At 39.3% G+C, this 23,358-nt stretch overlaps 1 protein-coding gene across 2 annotated transcripts in view; it reads right to left on the bottom strand.

Moving 5' to 3' along the window:
* The window catches only part of DDC (dopa decarboxylase), a 73,008-nt gene that overhangs the window by 44,780 nt on the left and 4,870 nt on the right, over window positions 1-23,358 (bottom strand). Inside the window, exons 1-2 of one of the 2 annotated variants that reach the window (XM_005022745.6) lie at window positions 11,012-11,153; window positions 4,961-5,197 (exon numbers count right to left, since the gene is read on the bottom strand). In XM_005022745.6, coding sequence (XP_005022802.2) covers window positions 4,961-5,161 — 201 coding nt within the window. In that variant the 5' untranslated portion in view covers window positions 5,162-5,197; window positions 11,012-11,153. Of the gene's footprint in view, window positions 1-4,960; window positions 5,198-11,011; window positions 11,154-23,358 lie in introns of those variants that run through there. The other variant, XM_005022746.6, reaches the window with a different exon arrangement.

Raw genomic sequence — 23,358 nt, 5'->3', positions numbered from 1 at the left:
ACTTAGTTCTTGTCCCCACCTCCCAACAATCCCCAAATTAGAGCTCTCTACTTTTCTGCCTAAAAGATACAGACTGCATGAGCAGTGGCAGTGTGGATTTCTGTGCCGGGTGATGTTCTTAATCCTCTGTTTTCAGGGACCCTCGAGAGTATTTTGTTCTTCAATTTCGGTGATACGACAGACTTAGCAAGGGTGTTTTTAGTGTAGCAGAGATCCATAGAACTCTTCTTGCCCACGCTGTGGTGTTATTTGATAAAATTCACACAGCAAATCTAGCTAAATAAACCCTCCTTCCAAAATGAAAGAATCCATTCCAGTATCCAATACTTTCTACAGAAAAATATGCTATCATCTTCTGATAACCGATTATGATTTATGTACAATGCCAACTTGTACATATCAATGTAAGAACACCACAATAACTGCACAAAATCTAGTGAATTGCTTTGCAACAACCATATTAAGAATTACTTTGTGTAACATCTAAGCAATTTTTAAGAATTTGTGAGATACTTGATAGTGCTCCACCACTCCAATCTAATAAAATTCGAAAAGAGGAAATGCACTGCCACGCTGCTATGCTCAGTGGAAATAACATGATACAATATGTTTGATGAAAACAGCTTTCATATTCAAGATAAAAGGCAAATTTAAGAAAATGTGCTTCTAGAGAACTAGATGGATTATAAGCAAGAATTCAGTAGAATATATGAAAGTTTTTCCTTGGCTAGAAATCCAGAGACTGCTGGGTTTTTGAAGGTAGCTTCATTTTCCACATTCTCTCCTGCTTTGAGCTTGGTGTTTTCCTTACTGTTTTGCTCCGCATTCCCACCTCTGACAAATTTTACCTTTCAAACTCCCCTCTCTCTCACTCTGTGATAAGGTTTCTAAGGTTTCATAGTGAACATAGTTAGCTTTAAGGAGCTAACTCAGGGATAGCTGCACTGCACTGTTCTGTGGGCTGAAATACCTCATATATATATACATATATATATATATATATAATAAAATACTTATATATATTTATATAAAATAGATATATATAATTCATTTATATATATATATAAATTAATTTTCATATAGATAATGAACCAGATATCACTTTATCTACTGCAGTACAGCATACATAATATTTCAGATGTCTCTACCCTTTCACATGAAACCGGCTCCTACCCACTACCATTTTCCATTATCTAAATTAGTAATGTACATGCTATATATTTGATTTCACTCATCCAAACCTTCTCAAATCACGTATCCAAAGACAAGCCAATCTGAATATTTTTGACTATCTGTCTTATATACAGCCAGGATCTTTGCTGTAATGAAGGTTTAGAGGACTTGTGGCAGACACCTTCTTTCACAAAGCAGAAAAAAAAATGGTGTGGGACTTGATTATTAACAGCAAACCAAAAAACGGATTAAAAATACCCAATATACAGCAGCTCCTGATAGGACCCACATGCACAGACTTTCACTGACATCCATAACAAGCTAGGGCTGCCACTGTTTATCTCCCCAGCCATAATCCTCTGTGATCTGTAAGACTTGTAACATTCATCTTGGGTTAATCAAGTTAAACTGCCTACTTGCTGGGAGCCATTTGTTTGATGAAACACAGCAGATTCCAGTTGCACCACTCACATAAAGTGAAAAAGTCAAAAGCCCTACAGCAAGTGCAGCTGTGGTTCTTCCTCTCCTTCTGCCTCCCCTCCCCCCTTCACGTGAATCAGCTGTAAAATTCATTTCTTTGGCCATGTTGGAAGAGACACAATAAAATATTGCAAATAGTGTGACATAATTGATGCTTGTTTGTTCATCCCTCTGCTGATAAACACTGATACATAAGTGGGCTCAGAATTACCACTATGATGCTTGTCAGACACATTTTATTTCCTAGATCTCATCTAAGGATGTCTTTTTTTCTGTGGCTCGCTTAGTCTGAGCAAGATAGTTCCCTTACCACATAGAAGGGGTAGATGCTTCAGCTGAAAGTTCATAGAGTAATGGCTCTAGAGGGGGGAAAATTAGTCTTTGGTACCACTTGCAGTCAAAACTAAACTTGACCATTTTTGGCTCTAAAAAAGGAGGAGATATATTTCCAGAGAACAAAGCAAGTCTCAGAGAGAAATGTGCTCTCACTGATATCTTTGCATCCAGATCCCTTCCACCTTGGCTTCCTGCTGTGGAGATCAGAGGCCAGCAGTTGTTCCCTCAGTCCATGTGTTGGTATAAGAAACTTTGCACCGTTATGGCCATTAGCATTTAGTGGACTGCTCTTTCAGGGTCTACATCCAATTTCACAAGAAGTCTTAATAAAGAATTATACCTCTCAAGAATACTTATTCTCTTATTGGGTAAAGACAGCAATGGACACATCATTATTTCTTTTCGCAACTGATTGATCCTTGGTCATCTGAAGGAATACCATGTTCACTTTTTCAGCCATCAAACAGTAGCAAATATCTGAACACAGCAGAGGTGTCAACATGAAACAAGAATCACTTGTGGGACTGATATCTTATGAGCAATGTGAGGTTTTACAACCTCTGTCATATTACTTATTCTCTTTGAAGATGCCCCATTCCTCATTTATAAACTGGAAATACGACATTCCTGAGTAAAACATTAGAAAAGCACTACAGCTAAAAACACTAGGTGTACTTACAGTTGCTAATGTTGTTAAGAGAAGTATGGGAAGAAGATGAAGGGAAAATATAATGGGGGTAGACTGTCCCTATAGCCAATTTCAGAAGTCCCTGAAATCAATTACAAATAGTTTTAAAGGTGCCTAAAACAAATGTTAACAATTCTTCCTATCCTACGTTCTTCTTATACTCCCTGCCTCCATGTGTTTTTACAGTTCCATCATTTTCACACATCATTTTTTGTCTGGTTCTGGGATCTCCAGTACAAGAAAGACATGAACATACTGAATTGAGACCAGTGAAGGGACGTGAAGATGATTCATGGACTGTAGCATCACTCTTATGACAAGGAGCTGAGAGAGCTGTGATTATTCAGCTTGGAGAAAACTCGGTAGGGATTATGTCAAGGTGTATAAATGCATCATGGGAGGGTAAAAAAGTTGAAGTCACATTTTTCTCAGTGGTATCCAGTGACAAGACAAAAGGAAATGTGTACAAATTGAAACACAGGAAATTCCATTTAAATGTGGGTTTTTTTATTTGTTTGTTTGTTTTTTTACTGTGAGGGTGCTCAAACTTTGGAACAGGACAATGGAGTGGTTGAGAAGGCTTCGTCCCTGGAGATATTCAACACTCCGTTGGTCATGGTTCTGTCTAACTGACCTTGTGTTGGGCAAGGGTGTAGACTAAATGATCTCCCATCCTCAGCTATCCTATGACTCTGTGATTCTGTGCTCATGTGAGACGTCAGCACTTAAAATAAAAAACTCAGGCAGAATCAGAGTTACCAAACTGTGATTTATGTACTCATGCTCATGGTGTGAGAAATACTAACATTTCATACCAGCGTAAAGTTTTGGATAGAACTTTTTTTTCTTCAGAATGTATCACTTTTACTAAGTCAATTTATTTGCTATTTGTTTGCAAAAACAATTTAGGTAAGAGGGAACATGACACGTTGATGACATAATTGGAATTCAATGCCTCAATTTCTATTCTCAAATGATTCATCTCTTATTTTTTAATTTGGTATTATTTTATTGAATGTTCTCAAGTTATTGTGATAGGTTCAAAGCAAAGTATTTTCTGTTCTACTTCACAAAAAAAGAATGGTTAGTATTTTCCTCTAGTGAAAAATAAAAAAGGCTTACAAAACTAAACATATTTCAGGATCTAACTACTTTATTATCATTTAGCATGAACATTTGGTATAAACTGTCTTTAAAATGTATTTACATATGTTGGCCATAATTCTCTTATCGAATCTGCACTGATTTAATTCTGTTGGATTTAAGATTTCCTCCACAAATCTTTGAGAAGAGTGGAGCGATTTCCATTGACTTTAGTGGAGCTTTTGCCTGTGAAAGGACAGCAGGGTTGGCTCCAAGAGAAACAAGATAAAAACATATCAAATATCAAATATTTACATTGGTCAATGAAAAGGAATTGGTATTACAGTACACTGACTAAACACATTTGCAGAGCAATGATTCCATGTTTAGTCACATAGCAATCGTATCAGCTATCTACATCCAGAGAAGCAATCCAAAATGGTTATTGCAGGGATCCAAAGGAGGGATTCTTTATTAGCATCTATTAATCATCCACCTATCTTCAAGCTACCTAGAGTCCTTAGAAGACAAGCATATATTTAAAATAAAAAAGGTATACCGTGAGTGGAAAAACAAGAAGAAAAATTCAGAATTGAACAAATGCCAGATGCTTTGTTTTGCATTGTCTATTCATCACTGATCTATCCGAAGACTAATATTTAGGTAGTGACCATCTGCCTTAAAGTGTACTAGAAGAAGTCAACATTTAGGAGAGTAAGTCAACATAAAAAGTACTGGGGAGAATCCCTTCTAGTCAACTCTAATAAAAAGAAGTCTCATGAGACAATTTTAACATTTAAAGATCAGCTTGAAAGAACACTTTATGAACAGCAGACAAATAAAAATCCCATTTTATAAAATGTTTGATATGCTTTGCAAGTAGCAAATATATAACATGAAATAAGTTAGAAAGCTCTGCCTTAACTGATTCAAGAGAGGAAAGGGGATTATTTCCAAAAGCAAGCCTCACATCAAGCAAAAGAATGATTGGATTATTTCTAGCAAGAACATTAGTTGTGTAAAGTGTTGGAACACATTTAACCATGGGCATACAGCAGACTCCTCCCTTTTAAAAGCTAATCAATGTGGTTGCTTCCGTTTGTAAAGTCTGTCTGCACAGCCTTCATCCACACGTTCCTTAAAGTCTTTGAATACCTAGATGCAGTATTGAATATTGCATTATAGACACATTTTCCTTACCCCTGGCATAATGATCTTCTCAATGTCTTTAAAGACATCCTCAAAGCTTTCAGGGTCCTGGGGTGCACAGTCCGGAATGAGGGGCCTCAGATATCCTGGTTCCACATCTGGGAAGACCTGTCTTTTATCTATCTTCTCCAGGTAATCTGCAACATAGTCCACCATCTCCTTCCCTCTCTTGCGGAACTCTGCAGCATCCATGGGTATCAGAGTTTAGGACTTACCAGAAAAGAAAACCTAAAAAGAAAGAAAAGTCACTTTTGAAAGAAAATATCACTAGTTTCAGAACTGTTATTCAGGTAATTTATAGGATGAGTCTCATGGCCTTTTGGAAAAACTAGACCATACACTTTTATTTTTGATTTCTGCATATTCCGCCAATACCCACGCAATGTTGCATTCTGTTTTCCATTCATTCTGGAGTGCATTTCTGTTGCACTCCAGCTTTAGCTGGATATTGCACAGAAGTAAACCAGGCTGCTACAGCTTTGACGTCTACATCATGAAGTAGATTAGATTAACACAGGTAGGCCTTATCTTTATCTCAGAAGAGCAGTAGAGGCACACTGATGAAGATTCATCAATCACAGATTTAATCCCTTCTGCTGCTGGTCGACACAAGAACGTGTCACTGTTCACACATAATAATCAGCTCCCTCTTGCCTTATAAAGAAGAGTTTTAAGGAAATAGCATGCTACATGTTTCTATTGTTATCTATAATAACAAACTATAACAACCACAGTTATCACAGTAATCCACTGTGCTGCCCGTTCATTGTATCTACTTCTTGCCTCTTGTCTTGCTTCAAGATTTAGCTTCTTTGCTCTTTCACTATAAATGCATATGCTATACCATTTACAACAAAACCTTACTTCTTGTTGAGGTTCAATCAGAATTCACTTAGAGTTGAATCAGAATTCACTTAGAGTTGATCTGTACTGTATTTTGCAGAAGGAAGAAGCTCTGCCTGGGGCTGTCCCTATTTCCCAGACGCTGGGCTGCAGCACCAGTTATGCTTTGCACCAGGCAGAAAGGGGTGAGTGCTCCCAAGGGGATGTATGGGTAGGGTGACTGAGCTGGAGTTTGTCTGCAAAGTGCTGTGCAGACATAAACTTATATTGCCAGGGTGCCTGCTCCTGCTGTCCTGACCCCCAACAACTTTTGTGTTCAGCCAATACAAAGCTGAGATCACAGTTCCTAAAAAGCTCCCAAGTGTCTTTATATGCACAGAGTGAGTGAATAATCCTGTTCTTTGGGATCCAGAAAGAAAATTGGTGAAAGAAACAAGGATACTCACTGCTGGCATAAATAATTATTATGCCTAGTTCACATACCTTAGGATCTTCACTTTGTAAGGAAATAATTACGTTAAGCATAATATGAATATTATCTAATTAAGAGACAATTTCTTAGATATCGGTTATTTCTGCTGAGAATTTATAATTTAGGGCATCATTTTGAGAAAAGAGAGACCCTTCTGGGCTTTATTATACTTGAATTAGCACTGTCACATTACAAAAGAAAGACATCATTGATAAACACCATCCTAGAGACATCTCTGCTGCCACAAATAGAGGATCTGGGATTTCTGTCGAGCAGCTGCTGCTGTTATTTAGGAAGGCAGGGTGCTGCTGTAGGTCACGAACCACTTAGGAAAGTGGGGATCTGCACAGGAGCGACTGCCAGCCCCCCAGAGAATAGCTGTTCTTGCTGCTATTGTGTTAGCTTTGTATTACTCTCTTTAACCACCATGTAAGTGTTTATTTGGCTCACTGTATATTTCTGAAAGGGCAATTAGGACCTTTCTCAGATCTCTCTACTAAGTTGCTGGAAATGCATTACCAATTGTCATCAGTACGGTCCTTTGAGTATCCCGATGGGCAGGTTTGTGTGTCAACTCCCCTTTGAAAGACTGTTTAAGCAAGCAATTTTGTTTGTCCTCCTTTACGACCCGGATGATTCTATTTCTTCAATAAAGTCCTACATGCGTTTTCATTTAACACATCTTTAATCACAGTTGAAAATGTTAATAAACTTTCTACATAAATCAGCATTGACCATGGTAATCAATAATCTTCTCTGTGGCAGCAAACTAATTACACCCAAAGGCACAGTTCTTTGGGTTAGTTCTTAGATTTTTGCCAGAAGAAATCTAATATTGCACAGCTTTCCTTCTTTCCTAAGGCACCTCTACCGTAACCCTTAAGCAATGCTGTCATTTTTTTTTAATTTATTAGTTTATTTCCATAGCATGCTCCAAAGAACTTTGCAATGACAATCTGTTTGTTTCTTCTTGGTTTTGGTTGTTTTTTCCCCCCTCTGGGGTCAGAGATGAAAGCTGTTAAAAATAAGAATTTAACCCATGAGTGCCAAATTAAGGGGAGTTGCCCAAGAGTGAACTGACTCAGAACTTGGGGATTTGGTCTTCTAGCACTACTGATGCTCAGCACTGACTTAATGGTATTCCCCTGGACTTTTAAACATGGATCTGTTTAGCTGAACATTTAATCCAATGTCAGTGTGCCCAATGAACTGTCAGTACAATGTCAGGACAGATAGGAGTTTCACCATACTTTCATTGGCTCTCCAGCTTTACTTGCTATCACTCAGAGACAGATCATTAACACAGAAGTTTCTGTGTTCATTTAGTCTTATCCCAAAGTATAAATTGAATGGCATAAATTAAATAGCATCACGTATAAGCTCAAAACAACTCAGACACACAGATAAAAATAAATGTACTTTATCACATTACTACAACATGGATACTATGTTATACAGCTTGTGACTGTTTCTTTACTACCTAGATTTTTTTAGATCTGAAATTTCTTTCTATTCCAAGTAGTATTTGCATCATTTTTTTTCTATATACTATGTTGATATAATTTATTGCCATTTTTATTATTAGCAGTTTGCACAAAGTTCTTTCTGGATATCAGGTTAAGCAAATAAACCTTGGATCTAAACATCAGGTACACATTTCGTGACTGGGGCTATCACCACCGAACTGAAATTTGTCAATTCTGGTTGCCAGCTACACATTTAGATAATCACTGAGTTCTTATTCATTGTTTGCTAAGGTTCTTCCCATGAACGGGAGGTCCAATGACTCATCCTAACAATGTTTTGGATCTCATAACACAGTGTTGCAACATCATTCTCAAAATTCAGGAAAAAGAACTAAATTATAGGGGAAACCCACTGTTTTGCATGGGATAGGTAATTGATCCAGGAAGCTTAGGCACAAAAAATGGGAGGGTGAAGCATCCACCCCAAATCTGCCATGAGTTACTGCAGCATTATAAATTGATATAAACTAATATCTAGTTAACCTCTAATGAACTTTCAATTCACTTCAGTCTACTGAAGTACATCAATCTACTTCAATTGGAGCAAAGTACTTAATTTTTCCTTTCCCCAAACGCAATACCGAAGTTAAAATGATTGTCTGTCCATATCTGTGTATCTGTGCATCTTCTTTCCACTTAGACTCTTATCCCTATTTTTACTCTCCTCCTCAATTGTTCCTTACAGACCTCACTCCATCTGCCTAATAGCATTATTTGCTACAGAAGCCACATCCAGTAGACTGAATATCTGACAATTGTAATGCTGCCCAGTTAGTACTATAAAAATGCAAATTACTTCACACTTTTACCAGTACAGAAAACTTCTAATTTCTGCCTCTCATGTGCCTGTGCAATGTGTATAATGCAAATACACAACGAGCGCAGAAGTTCCTGGTAGGCAAGATGTTTTAGAAATTTGGAATGGGATTTTCTAAGGAACAAAATACTTCAGACAACTCAGCTCTTAGGGTCTGAACAGCTTGAGAGTACACATACTTTCTGAAGGGCTGAGTGCTACAATCTGAGTGTATTTGGAAAGATCCGCTTAAGTCAAAGGGACTTCATCTGCAAAGTAATGCAGGTTGAGTTTCCGAAACTAAATTGAAACTTCACAGAAACCAATCCTCTCTCTGAAGCTCTTGATAGTGGTCTATTTCTACCAAGGCCATAGAGACTGGTAAAGGCTCCATGTCCCAGGGATCCCACACCTCCCAGGATTAATTTCAGCATATTCAACATCTGCCAGCTTAACTCCAACCGAGGTGAGCACAGCTTTTCAGGAGGCACCCAGCCTAATTATCAACCCCTGATACTTTGAAAGCACAGTCTATGCAAATTCATTAAAAAAGCCTCACTTGTGTTGATAAAATGTAAGTTTATCAAACATGTATTATGTCTGAGTCCTATATTATGACTTTTGTTCCCAACAAAAGTCCACTGATATTATCAACACTGCATATTTCTTTGGATGAAGTCCTACTTTGCTGAAGAAGATTGAGTTTTTCTACTAACTTCAGGCAAGAGCAAGAACCATATTCATCTTAAATGATATGAGTTTACCTTTACTTTTATTCATATATAAGCCCTTTGATCTTTAATTTTGCTGGGACTTGTCACAGGACAAGTAGATAACATGATCTAAAGTTAACATAGCTTTTGATGCCTTGTTTAAACTAATCTTTCTACCTGAGTGCAGAAATTAGAACATGATAATATTTTATTTTAGTGAAGTGACCAAAAACTGTTTCTCACCTTTAGATTGTATATTTAGTGTCATGTTCATTCACAAAACATTTTATACTTTATCTGAAACTAAACCATACCAATGAGCACTTTATACATAAGAGTATCAAATACACTTGTAGAGAATGTCTTGATTATTTATTATTTCTGTTAACAGTGTTATCTATAATTTAGATTATTTTTTATGTGTGTATGTATTAACTAAGTATAAAATGTAAAAGATAGCTAAATACTACCAGGAATTTCTAATGGGGAAAAAGAAAAAAAAGGAAAAATAAAAGAAAAAATAAAATAGAAGCATTTGAGAAAAAGAAAAGGAAAAAGAAGGAAGAAAAAAAAAAGAGAGAGAGAAAAGAAAAAAATAGTAAATGAGGAAGGAGCTATATTTGATGTAATTTTATGAGCACCTGTTCTCAAGTTGATCAAAGCGAAATAAATTAAAAAAAAAAAAACAAACAAAAAAACTAACATCAATAAAACGTTTGAGCAGCTCTTATTATTAAATACAGAAAGGAAGAACACACAGACACCAATAGCACCTTAAGCTGATGACTGCACTGGCTCAAAAAAAGCAATAACTATATATCTTTCCAATAAATGAGACAAGTGCACTTTCTATTCTGCCAACTGTTTGTTGCAGAAAATAGTGTAATTTAAAGGTCTGGGATGCTACTGTGACATTGCTGGAGGAGTTTCTGCTATTGAACCCAAGAAGCTGAAGGTTTTTGCAGATGTTGCGACTATTAAACTGAATTTCTACTATTGACAATTGGAGTATTGCTTAAATAAGGACTTCAGGATGAATTTCATTTCAGTGTGAGTAGAAAGGAACTAGATCTACTCTGTACTTCTACTTTTGCACATGGCAAGAGTTAGGTATATATGTTATAGGCCCTGCATTTAATTTAATAATTTAATTTTCCAACTAGAAAGTGCTGGTTTTATTCATTGCTGTCACTCGCACAGAGTCTGCCAAGTCTGCCACTTACTAATTTTCCCTTCTGAGTTTTTGTTATGATAGTGGGAAAGGGTTATATCTGGCAAAAACCTCACCCTAGTAAGTCAGGTGCTGAATTTATTTTGAAAATGCTATTATTTAGACTATTTCGCAAAGAATTTCTCAGGGTCTGCATGGTTATTCAAAACTGGTTCGCTTGGAAAGGTAAGCTATAAACTTTTGAGTGCATGGCATTCCACAAAAACATACATAAATGGTTATAGCTGACATAAATCATGTAAAAACAAGTACACACAAAAATTAGAAGCAAACACTACATCATGCAAACTTAGATTAAAAGGAAATGCTTTTTTGAGCATCCCGGATTATCCCTAAAATAACACAGGCTGGCTGTTTATTAGCTGAGCTCCAACTCCAAGTAACCAATTGTTGCACTAATCCAAATGTACCAACTTGAATCAAACAACCACAAGGCTTTAAGAACAAAGAATATTACTTACAGCAAGTTGGTAAGGTCCTTCCTTCTCCTCTCTTTCTCCCTGTCTGTCTTTGCTCCTGTGTGACAGCTATAAAGCACAGAGGATGCAGCTGCCAGTATATATAGGCAGAGGATCCCCGTCCCCTCAGCCTATCACAGCCAAGTGCTTTGCATTTAACATTCAGCAGCAGCATCTCCCCCTCCTCCCACACCTCCTCCAAAATATATTTGGAGAGAAAAGCCACCCAAAAGGCGGATTGATGTAACTGAGAAGCGGCCATTACCTACGTTAACTGCTAAGTGAAGTCACGTACGTTTCTTTCCACAAGTGCCTGACCACACGCTCCTGCTCTGCCTCACGCACTCTGGCATTTCTGCTGTGGCTGTCGCTGTGAGAGCAGTGCGTTGAACCGCTCCTGTGAAATCTTATTTTCAGGGAGAAAGCACAGATGAGGTTGAAATACCACTCAACGCTCTGCAAGCTCTGAACCGGCATACATATTGGATTAACAATCTAACAATAATCTTCAATTATGCTGTGTCAAACTTCTTCCAGTTTCCCTCTTTCATCAAAGGTACACTTAAAAGCAACAGGAAATTTTCATATGTATTTTTTTTCTGTTCTTAAAGGAAAGTTTTATGGGGAGCTCTTTCTCTTAGATGAAGTCAGGTGACTGCCTGTCATTTTCTATTTCGTTCAAGTTTATTTGAACAAATAGTATCAGCATTTCCTAGCCCTAAACAGCTTATAGCCAGGTAGTGGTGGCAGGAGATCTGGAACAGCCACTGCTCTCACCCTGGTCTTCAGCGCATTGGAGTATTGCAGCCAACCTTTTTGTGAAGGAGGAAAACTTTCTCTTCTGTCGTATCTTTTAAAACTGTGATAGCTGTGTTTGCTGTTATGCTGATAGAAACCTAATTATAACTCTGCTAACAATTCTGAAAGAGCCTATTAAAAATAAAAATGCAAACTAAAATCTGTGGATAGGCTTGAAGGTTTCACGGTGCTCCCTGTGCCTGACGTTGTTCTGTGACTGGACCTGCATTTTCAGTTCTGGGGTTGTGCCTGGTGTAATGGTCAGTCCATAACCTTGCAAGCACTGAGAAATCCCAGTGTCAGTTGCAGCTGGCTCAGTGTTTTCCACTGCAGACCAACTCCTGACTGAGCAGGGTTAGAGCCTGGACAAACTGGGACCCCACAAGAATAAAAGTGCTTTAGCAATAAGAGCTAAATATGTTGCAAGGGCTTAAGACATGCAGAAACTGAAGGTGTCTGGTAAACATAAAGATAACTCAATCTATCTTTGATGTTTCATTCAAATGGCTTGCAAAAGGTAAATACATTTCAAAGGAAATTTTAAAAAGTGAAATTACAATTAAGACTTGAGTATGAAGATGCCGTTTGCATCAGAATGTCGAAATAACACCTCAAAGTAACCTATGTGTTTGTACCTTTCTGTTGTACCTGTAACTTGCCTTAAAAGTTGCTGTGACCAGGGAATACTTACATTTCCTATTAAAATTATATTTATTTCATCCTTGAAAAAGAAGGAAATGAAATGTGGAAAGAACAGTGGGCAAGGGTATAAAAGGAAATAAATGTCCTTCTAAAAGGCATATCCCATTTCCTTCTGTAATTCTAATAGTTCTTCTAGCTAATATTACTTTTCATAATTCTCCCTACCAACTGTTGGTAATACACAAATCATTGCTTAACAGAATCTTTCTGCTGTGGACAAAAGCAAGATCATTTCACACTGATAGACAGCTCAGCTGTAACACACTGCCCTCTCACTCCCTGTCTTCAAAAGAACAGGGTAGAAAATACGATGAAACAAAGACTCAAGGGTTGAAATAAGGACAAGCAGGTCCAGTTATCATCATAGGGAAAACAGACTCAGCATAGGGAGGTGAATGTAATTTATTGCCTAACACTGGTGGACTACAACGCTGAGAAACTAAAAGCAAGCTAAAATACCTTCCCCCCATCCACCCTCTTCTACCTCCTCCTCCCAAGCAGTGCAGGGGAACTGGGAATGGGGGACTTCGTCTCCGCTGCTCCTTCACAGTCACTCCCTGCCCCTGCTCCCCATGGGGTCCCTCCCACTGGACGCCGTCCTTCCCCAGCTGATCCCACACGGGCTGCCCACAGGCAGCAGCTCCTCAAGCACTGCTCCCACACGGCTCCGTCCCACGGGCTCCATCCATCCATCCATCCCCCAGGAGCAAACTGCTCCAGCACGGGTCCCCCACGGCTGGGCGGCAGCTCCCCCCAGACCCCCTGCTCCTGCGGGGGCTCCTCTCCACGGGGGGGCTGCAGCTGCGGCCCGGGGCCTGCTCCTGCCCTGCGGGGGCTCTCCGTGGGCCGCAGCCTCCTCCAGGCCACATCCACCTGCTCCACCGGGGGCTCCTCCACCCACGGGGGGGCTGCAGCGTGGAGATCTGCTCCGTGGGGGACCCATGGGCTGCAGGGGGACAGCCTGCTCCACCAGGGGCCTCTCCACAGGCCACAGGGGAACTGCTGCTGTGTGCCTGGAGCACCTCCTGCCCTCCTGCTGCACTGAACTGCACAGCAGTTACTTTATTTTTCCCCTTTCCTAAATCTGCTGTCCCAGAGGCCCAGCCAGTGTCGCTCCCTGTCTCAGCTCTGGCCAGCAGCAGGTCCCTTTTGGAGCCGGCTGGAGCTGGCTGTGCTCTGACATGGGGCAGCTGCTGGGCTCCGCTCACAGAGGCTGTCCCTGCAGCCCCTCTGCTACCAAAACCTTGCCATGTACTGCAGGTGTTGGCTATGGCCTGGCAAATTTATTCCAGATCCTTGAGTATACTGGCTCCCTCATAAAGAACTTCTCTTACTGCTGAAACATAATGAATAGAGGAGCTTACCTTTATTGCAAAATTGTTTCATAATTCAGGATACCAGTATGTGAGAAATAACAGATGATCCTGAAAGGTTCAAAGGTGAGGACTTGTTGGTAAGCAACCAACAGTCCATACCACTCAAAAGAGCTAACGGGAGACAGGCATCAATATGTTTTTGCACATGATAGTATGTCACCCTGATGATGATAAATAATGCTAGCCCATGCAATGATGGTACCAATTCATCCCCATTGTTACATCTTTGCTCAACTCTGTGGTTTGCAAACGAGCTGGGAGAGATAACATGTTTGAACAGGAGGCTCCAGCTCAGCCCTGGAGAACGATACAGACAATGTGTTATCAGTCACTCTGCAGTCCCCTCTGCCAGTTTGTGAGAACCAGACATGGATCAAAGCATCAAAGCAGTGTCAGTTAAACAGCTTGCATCCACTTCCCAGTATTTCTCATTTCATCCATTGCTATATAACGCACCTTAGAAATTAATTAAGAGGCAATTTTCCCAACCCTTCAGTCCAGTTACAATTACATAAGTTACTCCCAACTTTATTTTTTCCTCACCTGTGAGGAATAGCATTTCTCATGCTGCCTCCTGGTGTGACTAAATTTGGACACAGTGTGTTTTTGCTGTAGATCACCAAACCTTATGTTGTTTGAACAAGCCTTAGCTATAAAGTGAACAGCTTTAAATTGACCCAGATTCTATCAATATTTTAGACACCGAGGAAAAAAAACTTGAAGCAACTAATAAGGAATTATGCTACCACACAGTTTGTTCTTGTTTTCAACATTTGTTGTCAAAAGAACAGCCACTGTTGTCCACACACAAGAAAAAGCACTTTTTTATTGCTTAGTACTTGATTTACTCCCCATCTCTAGTTTGAGGTTGACCTTTGGAGGCTGCAGGACTTTTTACACGTTTCCCTGGCTGTTGCTTCTTCAGAAGGAATTAGTAGCAGAACCCTGATGAAATCTGCCTTTTTCGTTTTCTTTTTTTTTTTTTTTTTACCTCAATATACTCTTCTATGAATTCAATAATACTGGTAGTGGAAGAGAAAATTACCTACAAAAAGGAAAAGGAAAGAAAGAAGACTTAAGAATCACTCAGATGTACCATATGTCCTTATGTATTCCACAAACAAGGTCCAAATTTGCATGAGCCACAAAGATGAGACAAGAAATGAATATTTTAGCAGAAACGTGCAACTAAATTTTCTGGAAAAAGCAGAGGGTGTATTTCCTTTGGAAGACAGTAAGAATTAAATAAAGCCTTCAGACACAAATAGATGGATTACTTGCATCGTATGAGGATAAAAACTAAATCTCCTGCAGAACATAAGTAGACTTTGCAACAGATTAGCCAGGAGATGACTCTCAGACAGGGCTGACAAACTGGGAAAGTGTCTTTTATTTCATGAATATTGAATGTGACTTGTTGTCCCTGTTCAGTTCCATATTGCTGTCTGTGTGAAGGTAAACCAAAGATGGATAGAAAGGAACTGCTAACGAAGTGAACGTGGATGCAGACTCAAACATAGCTTCGGAGGAGTTAACTTACACTTGCTGGCTCAAGCCAGCCTAAGCATTTCAGGCTTATGGAAGCAAGCCTAAAGAAAGAGAGAGGTTGTGATGAACTGAAAAAGTGTCAATAGAAAAGCTGACAGGCTGTGAAGAGTCACAGTGAGAGCAGGCTGCCATCACAGTATGCATGTTCTTCCAATACACAGATAGGAATAGCTTGTGCTGTAAACTGAGATGTGCTTAACCTAGGGATGCAGGCACTGCTGGGGCACTCATCCAGCCACACACTGCTCACAGGAAGAACTTCCCTAAAGCACTGACCACTGTAAGCCTCACAGAAGCTATGGCTGAAAGATGAACTGCTAAAAGGGCTTAAATGTGCTAACAAGACCTCATGTTAGAAAAGCATATTATAGCAACAGGTTCATGAATTGAATAGCCCACTATGTGGGTGAAAAGACGAACCCAGAGGAGGCATGAGGAAAAGATGGCTTGAGATACAGAAGGAAAACAATGCAATGCTTGTTCTTATGCAAGTGGTTTGTTTTGATTGCTGTTTACCAAGATATCAAAGATCACACAAGGCTTGGTCTAGAAGGGATTTTGTCACTGGCTGTGATTAATGCATTGTCATGAGGACTAAGCACTACCACATACTGCTTGCAATAAGTTTGGAAGTGCATTTGCCATCACCATAAGCCTCAAGTCATTCTTTAGGAGATGAGAATAACACTGGAGTCACCTTGTAAACAGCACATTGATGCCCAGTTGTCTGAGATTATGGCAAGTACTATGGCAAGGGATCACACTGGTGTTTCTTGCCCTACAGCTTTGTTGCAAAGGCATCTTTGACACCTCTTCAGCCCTGTGCTAACATGACCACCTTCCCAGAGAAGGCCGATGCCGACTTTCTGGGGAATTTATTCTTAATAAACACTCAAGAATAAAAGTTGCCAAGTGTGTGGACGTAAACTTTCTCCAAGAAAGACAAAATACTTTATGCATAACAGCCTCAGGGCTCTGGAGGACTGAACGTGAACTGAATCTTCCACACAGTCGGGGGTCTCTCTGGTCACGGACACACTCACAGTCAAAGCAATAGGTAAGGTAATGTTCACTGCCTTCTGTGGTGGGTTATTGTCTCCATCTCAGCGCTGGCAGGGATCTATGTACACGTCTCAACTGCTTGAGTGCGATGTGTGATTTCTGCCTAGGAAGATGCATTTCAACTAAGACGTAAGGCTTTCCACCAGAGCCACCAAGTGTTCACACACTCCGTCTTGCCAACTCTGTAGGAAGGGCAATCATCTCCAGCGAGGAGGCAAAACAGACAGCCAGGAAAAGATAACAGCTGAAGCTGCTGCAGGTAGCTTCACCACAGCGCAGCTAGCCATATCCCCAGCCAGAACTGCCTGCCATCTGTTCTCCTTTACAATACTGCTAACTTCCACACCTCGGATAATCACTGCTCCCACATTATCATTAGGAGAGAAAGGCACTCATTTAGACAGGATTTACATGTGACTGGAGGCAGTTAAACAAGAAGGATAGTCCTAGTCACTCATTACCTTTGTGCTCAGAGAGAGAGTTCAAGTTCTTGTTTTTCAGTACAGATGCAAGTCTTTGCCATATGTTGTGCGATTATGGGTATGTCCTCAGGAGCAGCTTCCATAAAATATTTTGCTAGAAGAGCTGTTCTCTTCCAGCTTGTTTTTCTGTGTTTCCACGTTTGGCTCCAGCTCCAGCTGGAATCCAAATGGCCTAAATCCAGGTCAGGTTTAACGTGGCAGCACCTCCCCAGCCACGCTCTGGCAAAGTTTGTCTCCAGTCAGAGGCACAGATTTCGAACCTCTGTGTCTGACGTTGCTGGTCTAGAAGCTACCTGTGTTTATACCAGTCTTTCCATGTAGTTCCCTGAGAGATGATTCAGTCCACTTCTGGGAATTTTGAGATGGACTTTTTTTCCTTCTCTCTGCTAATTCTTTATATCTAGAACAATTTGTTTTATTTAGGAGTGGTCTTGACTTGCAGAGTCTTAAGAGACAACTCCTCTACATCTACCACTTTCATCAGTAGGACATGTTTAAGCAATGTAATATTTCACTCTTCTGGAGAAAAGGCTCCAGGGAGACCTTATTGAAACCTTTCAATACTTAAAGGGGTCTTATACATGTAAAAAGGACAGAGAAGGACTCTTTACTTGAGTAGATAATGATAGGATAAGGGGGAATGGTCTTCAACTAAAAGAGAATAGATTTAGACTAGACATTAGGAGGAAATTTTTCACTGTAAGGGTAGTGAGGCAGTGGACCAGGTTGCCCAGAGAACCTGTGGACGCCCCATCCCTGGAGGTGCTCAAGGCCAGGCTGGATGGGGCTCTGGGCAACCTGGTCTGGTGGGAGGTGTCCCTGCCCATGGCAGGGGGTTGGAACTGGGTGGTCTCTGAGGTCACTTCCAACCCAAACCATTCTGTGATTCTGAGTCTATGATTCAATGCTCATTACAGAGCATTGAATACAGAATGGAGGGAAAGTATTCTGAAGGAAGGAGGATCACCAGCACATTTTATTTTATGTACTTGGCAATATATCACGGAACAAAATACCTTACCTACCTTTAGCTGCTGCTGAATTCTGAGTGATAATATTCTCAGTTTCCCTCTTTCAGCCCGACACCAATCCAAACCTATGCCTATTACTCACTGAAGCAGAAATAAAGAAAACTGCTCTGCATCTACATGCTCCGACTTGAGTGATTTACAAGCGGTTAATATTTTATACTGGCTGCTAATTTTGTTTCTTAATGTGTGCTTGGTATGTAAAATCACAGTAAATAAATCATCATTTTAATGAAATGTTAGTGTATCTTACACAATAATAGGCTCATAAACTACCTGCAGCAGTCTCCAGGTTATGTAACTGAACTCAAAGAAAATTAATTGGAATAATTAATCTACTATATAAAAAAGGAGCTTAACTCATAATTCTTCAACTGCAAACATAATGCATGTCAAGCCTACTCTAAGCCTGTGACACTGCTAAGATAAAGGAAATAACTCAATGTGATTTAAATAAGGGATGGATTGCGTGACCTCTGTATACTGGAAGACACTTCCTAGTCATTGAATAATCAAGTGACATCCATATATTTAATACATACTTACAAAAAATAGTTTGTTTCTACCAGTCCTAGGATAACAAGCTGTTGTGAACAGTCCAACAGCATTCTTCAATCCTCAATTTACAGAGCTATAGCTCTGCTGGCTGCTACTGCTGCCACCCAGGAAGAGGAGCTGTGAAGCTGCAATGGCACCATGACCAGCAGCATCCTCAACTGGCACGTGGAAGAAGTCTGGGGAACAAGGGATCCAGAATGTGGTAGGACTCAAAGTATTTGCCATGGCTCCGCCTGTTGGACTTGGAATAGGGACTGGTAGAACTGTAGGGACTCCTATAATGAGGTTGTATTCACTTTCTCATCAGGGAAGAACGGGCTGAAGTAACTTAATTGGGATTGCAGAGGTACCTTGAGTATAATGTACAAATGACAGCAGTGAGGACAACTTTCTGGACTCATGGCTCTCAGCTACGCTCCATATCTAGCATGACCTACTTGTCCTCTTAAATACCTATTGAAATTAATGACTGGGCCATCAATATTCATATCATTTCCTATTTAGTTAAAAAGATAACCTTCCTGATGCTTTCAAATAGAAATTTAAGAATGGAAAAGAATGGTGCTTCTAGTTTACATTCTTGTTTTCCTTCTATACTTACTGTTCTAGAGCAAAAGGATATTTTATGTGTCTTTGGATAAAACAAAAATTTGATGCATCATCTCAGTAATTTCAAAGCATCTTCACTACTCATCAGAGAGGTTTCTATGGCTGAAGTAACTACCAGTATTCTGTAGGAACGGCATGCTTTCAAAAGAACAGTCCTCTTCTGAAGACAAGTACAGTCTTACTTCTAACACACAGTAGTGCTGAGCAGTAGGAACTGCAAGAAGATGACAAATCAATATGTGGTGGCAAGCTGAGCTGTATTAGATGTGATACCCTTAATAATGCTCAATGCTTCAGAGTACTGATCACCACTCTTCACATCAACTTTTGCATTTTATGTACCAAACATACGTACACTAAAAACAAATACTTAAAAGCAATCTGCAACAAACAGCCTCTATCACAAGGGTTTTGTTATAATTTTAAGAATGAGGCAGTGGAGGTTAAATTTTTTTGCTAGGAATAAGCAAGATAAATCAAAAGTAGGTGAACATGTCCTTCCTAGTAATATGGTACAAACAACAGGCCCGGTACAACTTGCAGAACAATATTTTAAGTTTCAAGAGCAATGAAACATCAGAGTTAGGGATGAATTTCTAAATAAAATGAAGTCATTGAAACATGTTTTTTAACGTTCAAAGGCAGGATAGATAAGAACTGACTAGAAAAAGTGCCAGCAGACATTGCTTACCAATCAGTAATACAGTTTCTTATTTTGTAAGATGAATAAATCTGGCTTCCCTCTACCACACCCTTAATACCTGGCTATGATATTTCTCCCAGTGGGTCCTTAAAGTCACTATTCATAAAGAGGTATTACATTAAAAACTGTTGCTCCAAAAGCCTGTGATGTATTTTAAAGAAATTTATGTGAAAATGGATAAGAAATCTGCTCTTTGATCAGAAAAATGTTATCCAAAGGAACATCCACAATAAAGAAAAAGTTGCAGCAATAAGACTAAGATATTTTTTTATTATTATTATTTTTACCTTGGAAGAAAACATGTGAAGAAGGCACAGTAATAGCAAATTAGTACTTTGCTACTTAAAGTCACTTAAAGACTAGCACACACTTAAGTAATTAGTGGGCTGAACAGACCAACTTTCAACATGGCAAATTACTTTAATGGTAAAAAAGATTTTTTTTTTAAATGGATGATTAAATGGGTAAAAATAATCTGATTCATTATATCCTCAAAAAAAATAATAATCAAAAGTGGGGTAATTATTAGCCTGTACAACCATGTAATCAGATTTTATTTTTATAATAAAATCCCATTTGTGTAGCTGTGTAGACAGGAAGTCTTTTAACCTTCCTGACCTCAACAGATTCCCCCAAATAAACAAATAATGAGAGGGGTGACACCTGGTTGTAGCAACATTGTCTCAGAGTCCTGATGGCTAGGCTTTGATTTTGTTTTCTGTCCCAGGTAGATTTTGCAGATCTTGGGATGTCCTTACCTTAAATGCAGTTCTCTTTGTGAATTTGTAAATCCTGAGGTCAGAGTAAGGTGGCTGGCCAGAGCTAGAAAGGAAATCACCCAAAGCCAGTAGCATAGTCATCAGGATGAAGAACAGAAATATCAATACGCTTTAAAAGGAGAAGGTAGAAACAGGCATAAGAGCAACCCAGGGCAGGGATTCACGCAAGGCTGTGTGCCCTGGGCAGGTAATCTTGAGGTCAGTCGTGTAACTAGCTAAGCTGCTGATGCAGTCACAGAGAATCCTCACACTTGCATATAATCATAGTAATGTATTTTATTTTTTGTCTCATCTATCATAAGCACAGTATGCTTTTGTAATGCTGTGGGTTCTTTTTTTTTTTTTGTATTATTATTATTATTATTATTATTATTATTTATTTTATTTTTTATTTTTATTTTTTTAATTTTTATTTACATTGTGCATCATAATAAACATTATTCTCAGTAGCCTAGCACAAGGCTCCTATTCAGCTGGTGGTCCCAGAACTGTTGGCCTCAGTAATCAGCACACATGTACCTCTTCTCCAGGTATCTAAGTGCATAATTATTTATAATTCCGTAATGGTGGAATTACAGAATTTGAAAGCTGGCAAGGCAGGAACATGAAAGGAGGAAGAGTCTTCCTAGCCAGCAGTGCCAGAAAATCTTTCTAGCATGTGCAAGGCAGCAGAAAATGGGAGACGAGCATGATGCTCCTGCCATGGCAGCAACAAGAAAATAAAGGATTTCTGAGAGCCTGGAAAATTCTTGTAACAGGAGCCTAACATACATAAACATGTGTTTACATCCCCACCCAAGCAAAGGCTGGACAGTTGTGTTTTATTATCCACAACAAACATGACAAGGAAGGTATCACTAAATAATTAAATAACTTCTAGTACTAGCTGATTAAAAAAATGATTATATAGGGACATATAATATATGTCCCTATAATACAATATATAATAATATATATAAATATAATATAAATAAATATAAATATATAATATAATGTAATATAAATATAAATTTCCTTAGAGGAAAATGAATAGTGAAGGAATAGAAGATTATGGTGGAGAAAAGCGATCAAAACACTAAAAAAAAAATCAAGGAAAGAAAGAAAAAGCACAAGAGGATGTGCACAGTGTGCATCCAGCTCGAGCTGGCTGTTTCTCTGCTGGCTCAGGCCACGTGGCAGTGGTGAAACTGCTCAGGATTATGGCAGGGCCCTGCTGCTGGCTGGTGAGTGCCCAAGGAGGCCTGTGTCTGCACCTCAGCTGGGCACGGGAAGTTCAACAAAAATGCCAGAAGGAAGCTTTTGTGTGAAATGTCTTCTGAGTACACGCTTTCTATTACTTACTTTTCCACTTTCTGCTGTTACTGTTTACAAAGCTTTCCAAATGTTTTCATCACTTCATTGGTTTGTTTGAATTAATCAGTTGAATTGGTTTGTTAAGGGGAAGGAATGAATATCAAAAAATTACTTGATTCCAGGACATACATATCTAGCACTGATGACTCTGCATCTATGTTTATAATAAAGTTCGACTGCATACCTCAATTAATGTTTGGTATAATACTGAGTAGTACTAATTACACTGATACAGAGATTTTCAAGCTATTTCTCTAAAATCAAGCCTTTCTGTGTCTATATTGTAATGTTAAACTTCATTTATACATTATTTAGAAGAACTACTGATACAGGGTTTGTTTTGTTTTGTTTTAAATCAAATTTAGAGCATCGTTAGAATGTTTTTAATATTTAATATCAAGACATTGTTGACACCTTTCTAGTTTTTACCTTTCAAAGGAAATACTCTCTACTCATCATCTCTTTTTGTCCAGAGATACATTATTTTGTTTACTGGGTTCTTCCACTTCCTATGTAAATTCTTTAAAATTAGCTGGTCTTTTATACTTGGTCAGAAAAGACTACCATTTCATGGAATGTCTTGAGTAGGTGTCAATAACCATGGGGAAAAATACGCACTATACTCCTCTTTCTGTCCCAAAAGTTCTCTAATTATTAGTCCACCTTTTATTACAGCACAAGCTCACTCCTCATCATGGTCTCAGACCTGTCACTAGCCATCACTACAGTGTGCATTTCTCCTGGCCCATGCTTTGCATATCCCATCTCGGTCACAGCTCCTGCCAAGGAGGTCAGGCAGATGACTGCAGCTGCCTAAGATACATGAAAGAAGCATTACTTTTGTATTTCTTAGCAAATATTTGTTACTAAACACAGGAGAGCTTGTAGTAAGGACATCATCCCCAACCCTTTCCGTTTTTCCCATTAAAGATGAAGCACCTGAACTGGGGGGGGATGGCTACGAATGTCGCTTGCTGAACAGACCATGCAAAATATCGGGGAGCTCAGTAACATTAATTCAGAAGTAACAGCCTACAGAGGGAGCGTGGAATTACACTCCCCAAAACCTTACAGGGCGAACTAATGGACTCAGTCTAAGCAACCTTGGTGGCACTGCTGAACAAACACCTCGGTTTAATAAGTAGCACGATCGAGAATAGCAAGAGCTTTGGATCCAGTAAGAACAAGCCGGTGAGTTATACCAAAAAAATCTTCCAGTGACTTTTGATCTATTGCTGGAACAGTTCCGGAATACTCAATATGCTCTCAGATTTTCACTTGCGAAAAAACCTTGCTGCTCTCCTGGCGTTTAAGGGAAGATTTCTCCTCAAAGGCACTACCCCCTCCTCCGG

Source organism: Anas platyrhynchos, chromosome 2 (genome assembly GCF_047663525.1).
Source record: "Anas platyrhynchos isolate ZD024472 breed Pekin duck chromosome 2, IASCAAS_PekinDuck_T2T, whole genome shotgun sequence".
NCBI lineage: Eukaryota > Metazoa > Chordata > Aves > Anseriformes > Anatidae > Anas > Anas platyrhynchos.
Note: the sequence above shows the minus strand (reverse complement) of the source record. Positions and strands in the feature narration are given on the sequence as shown.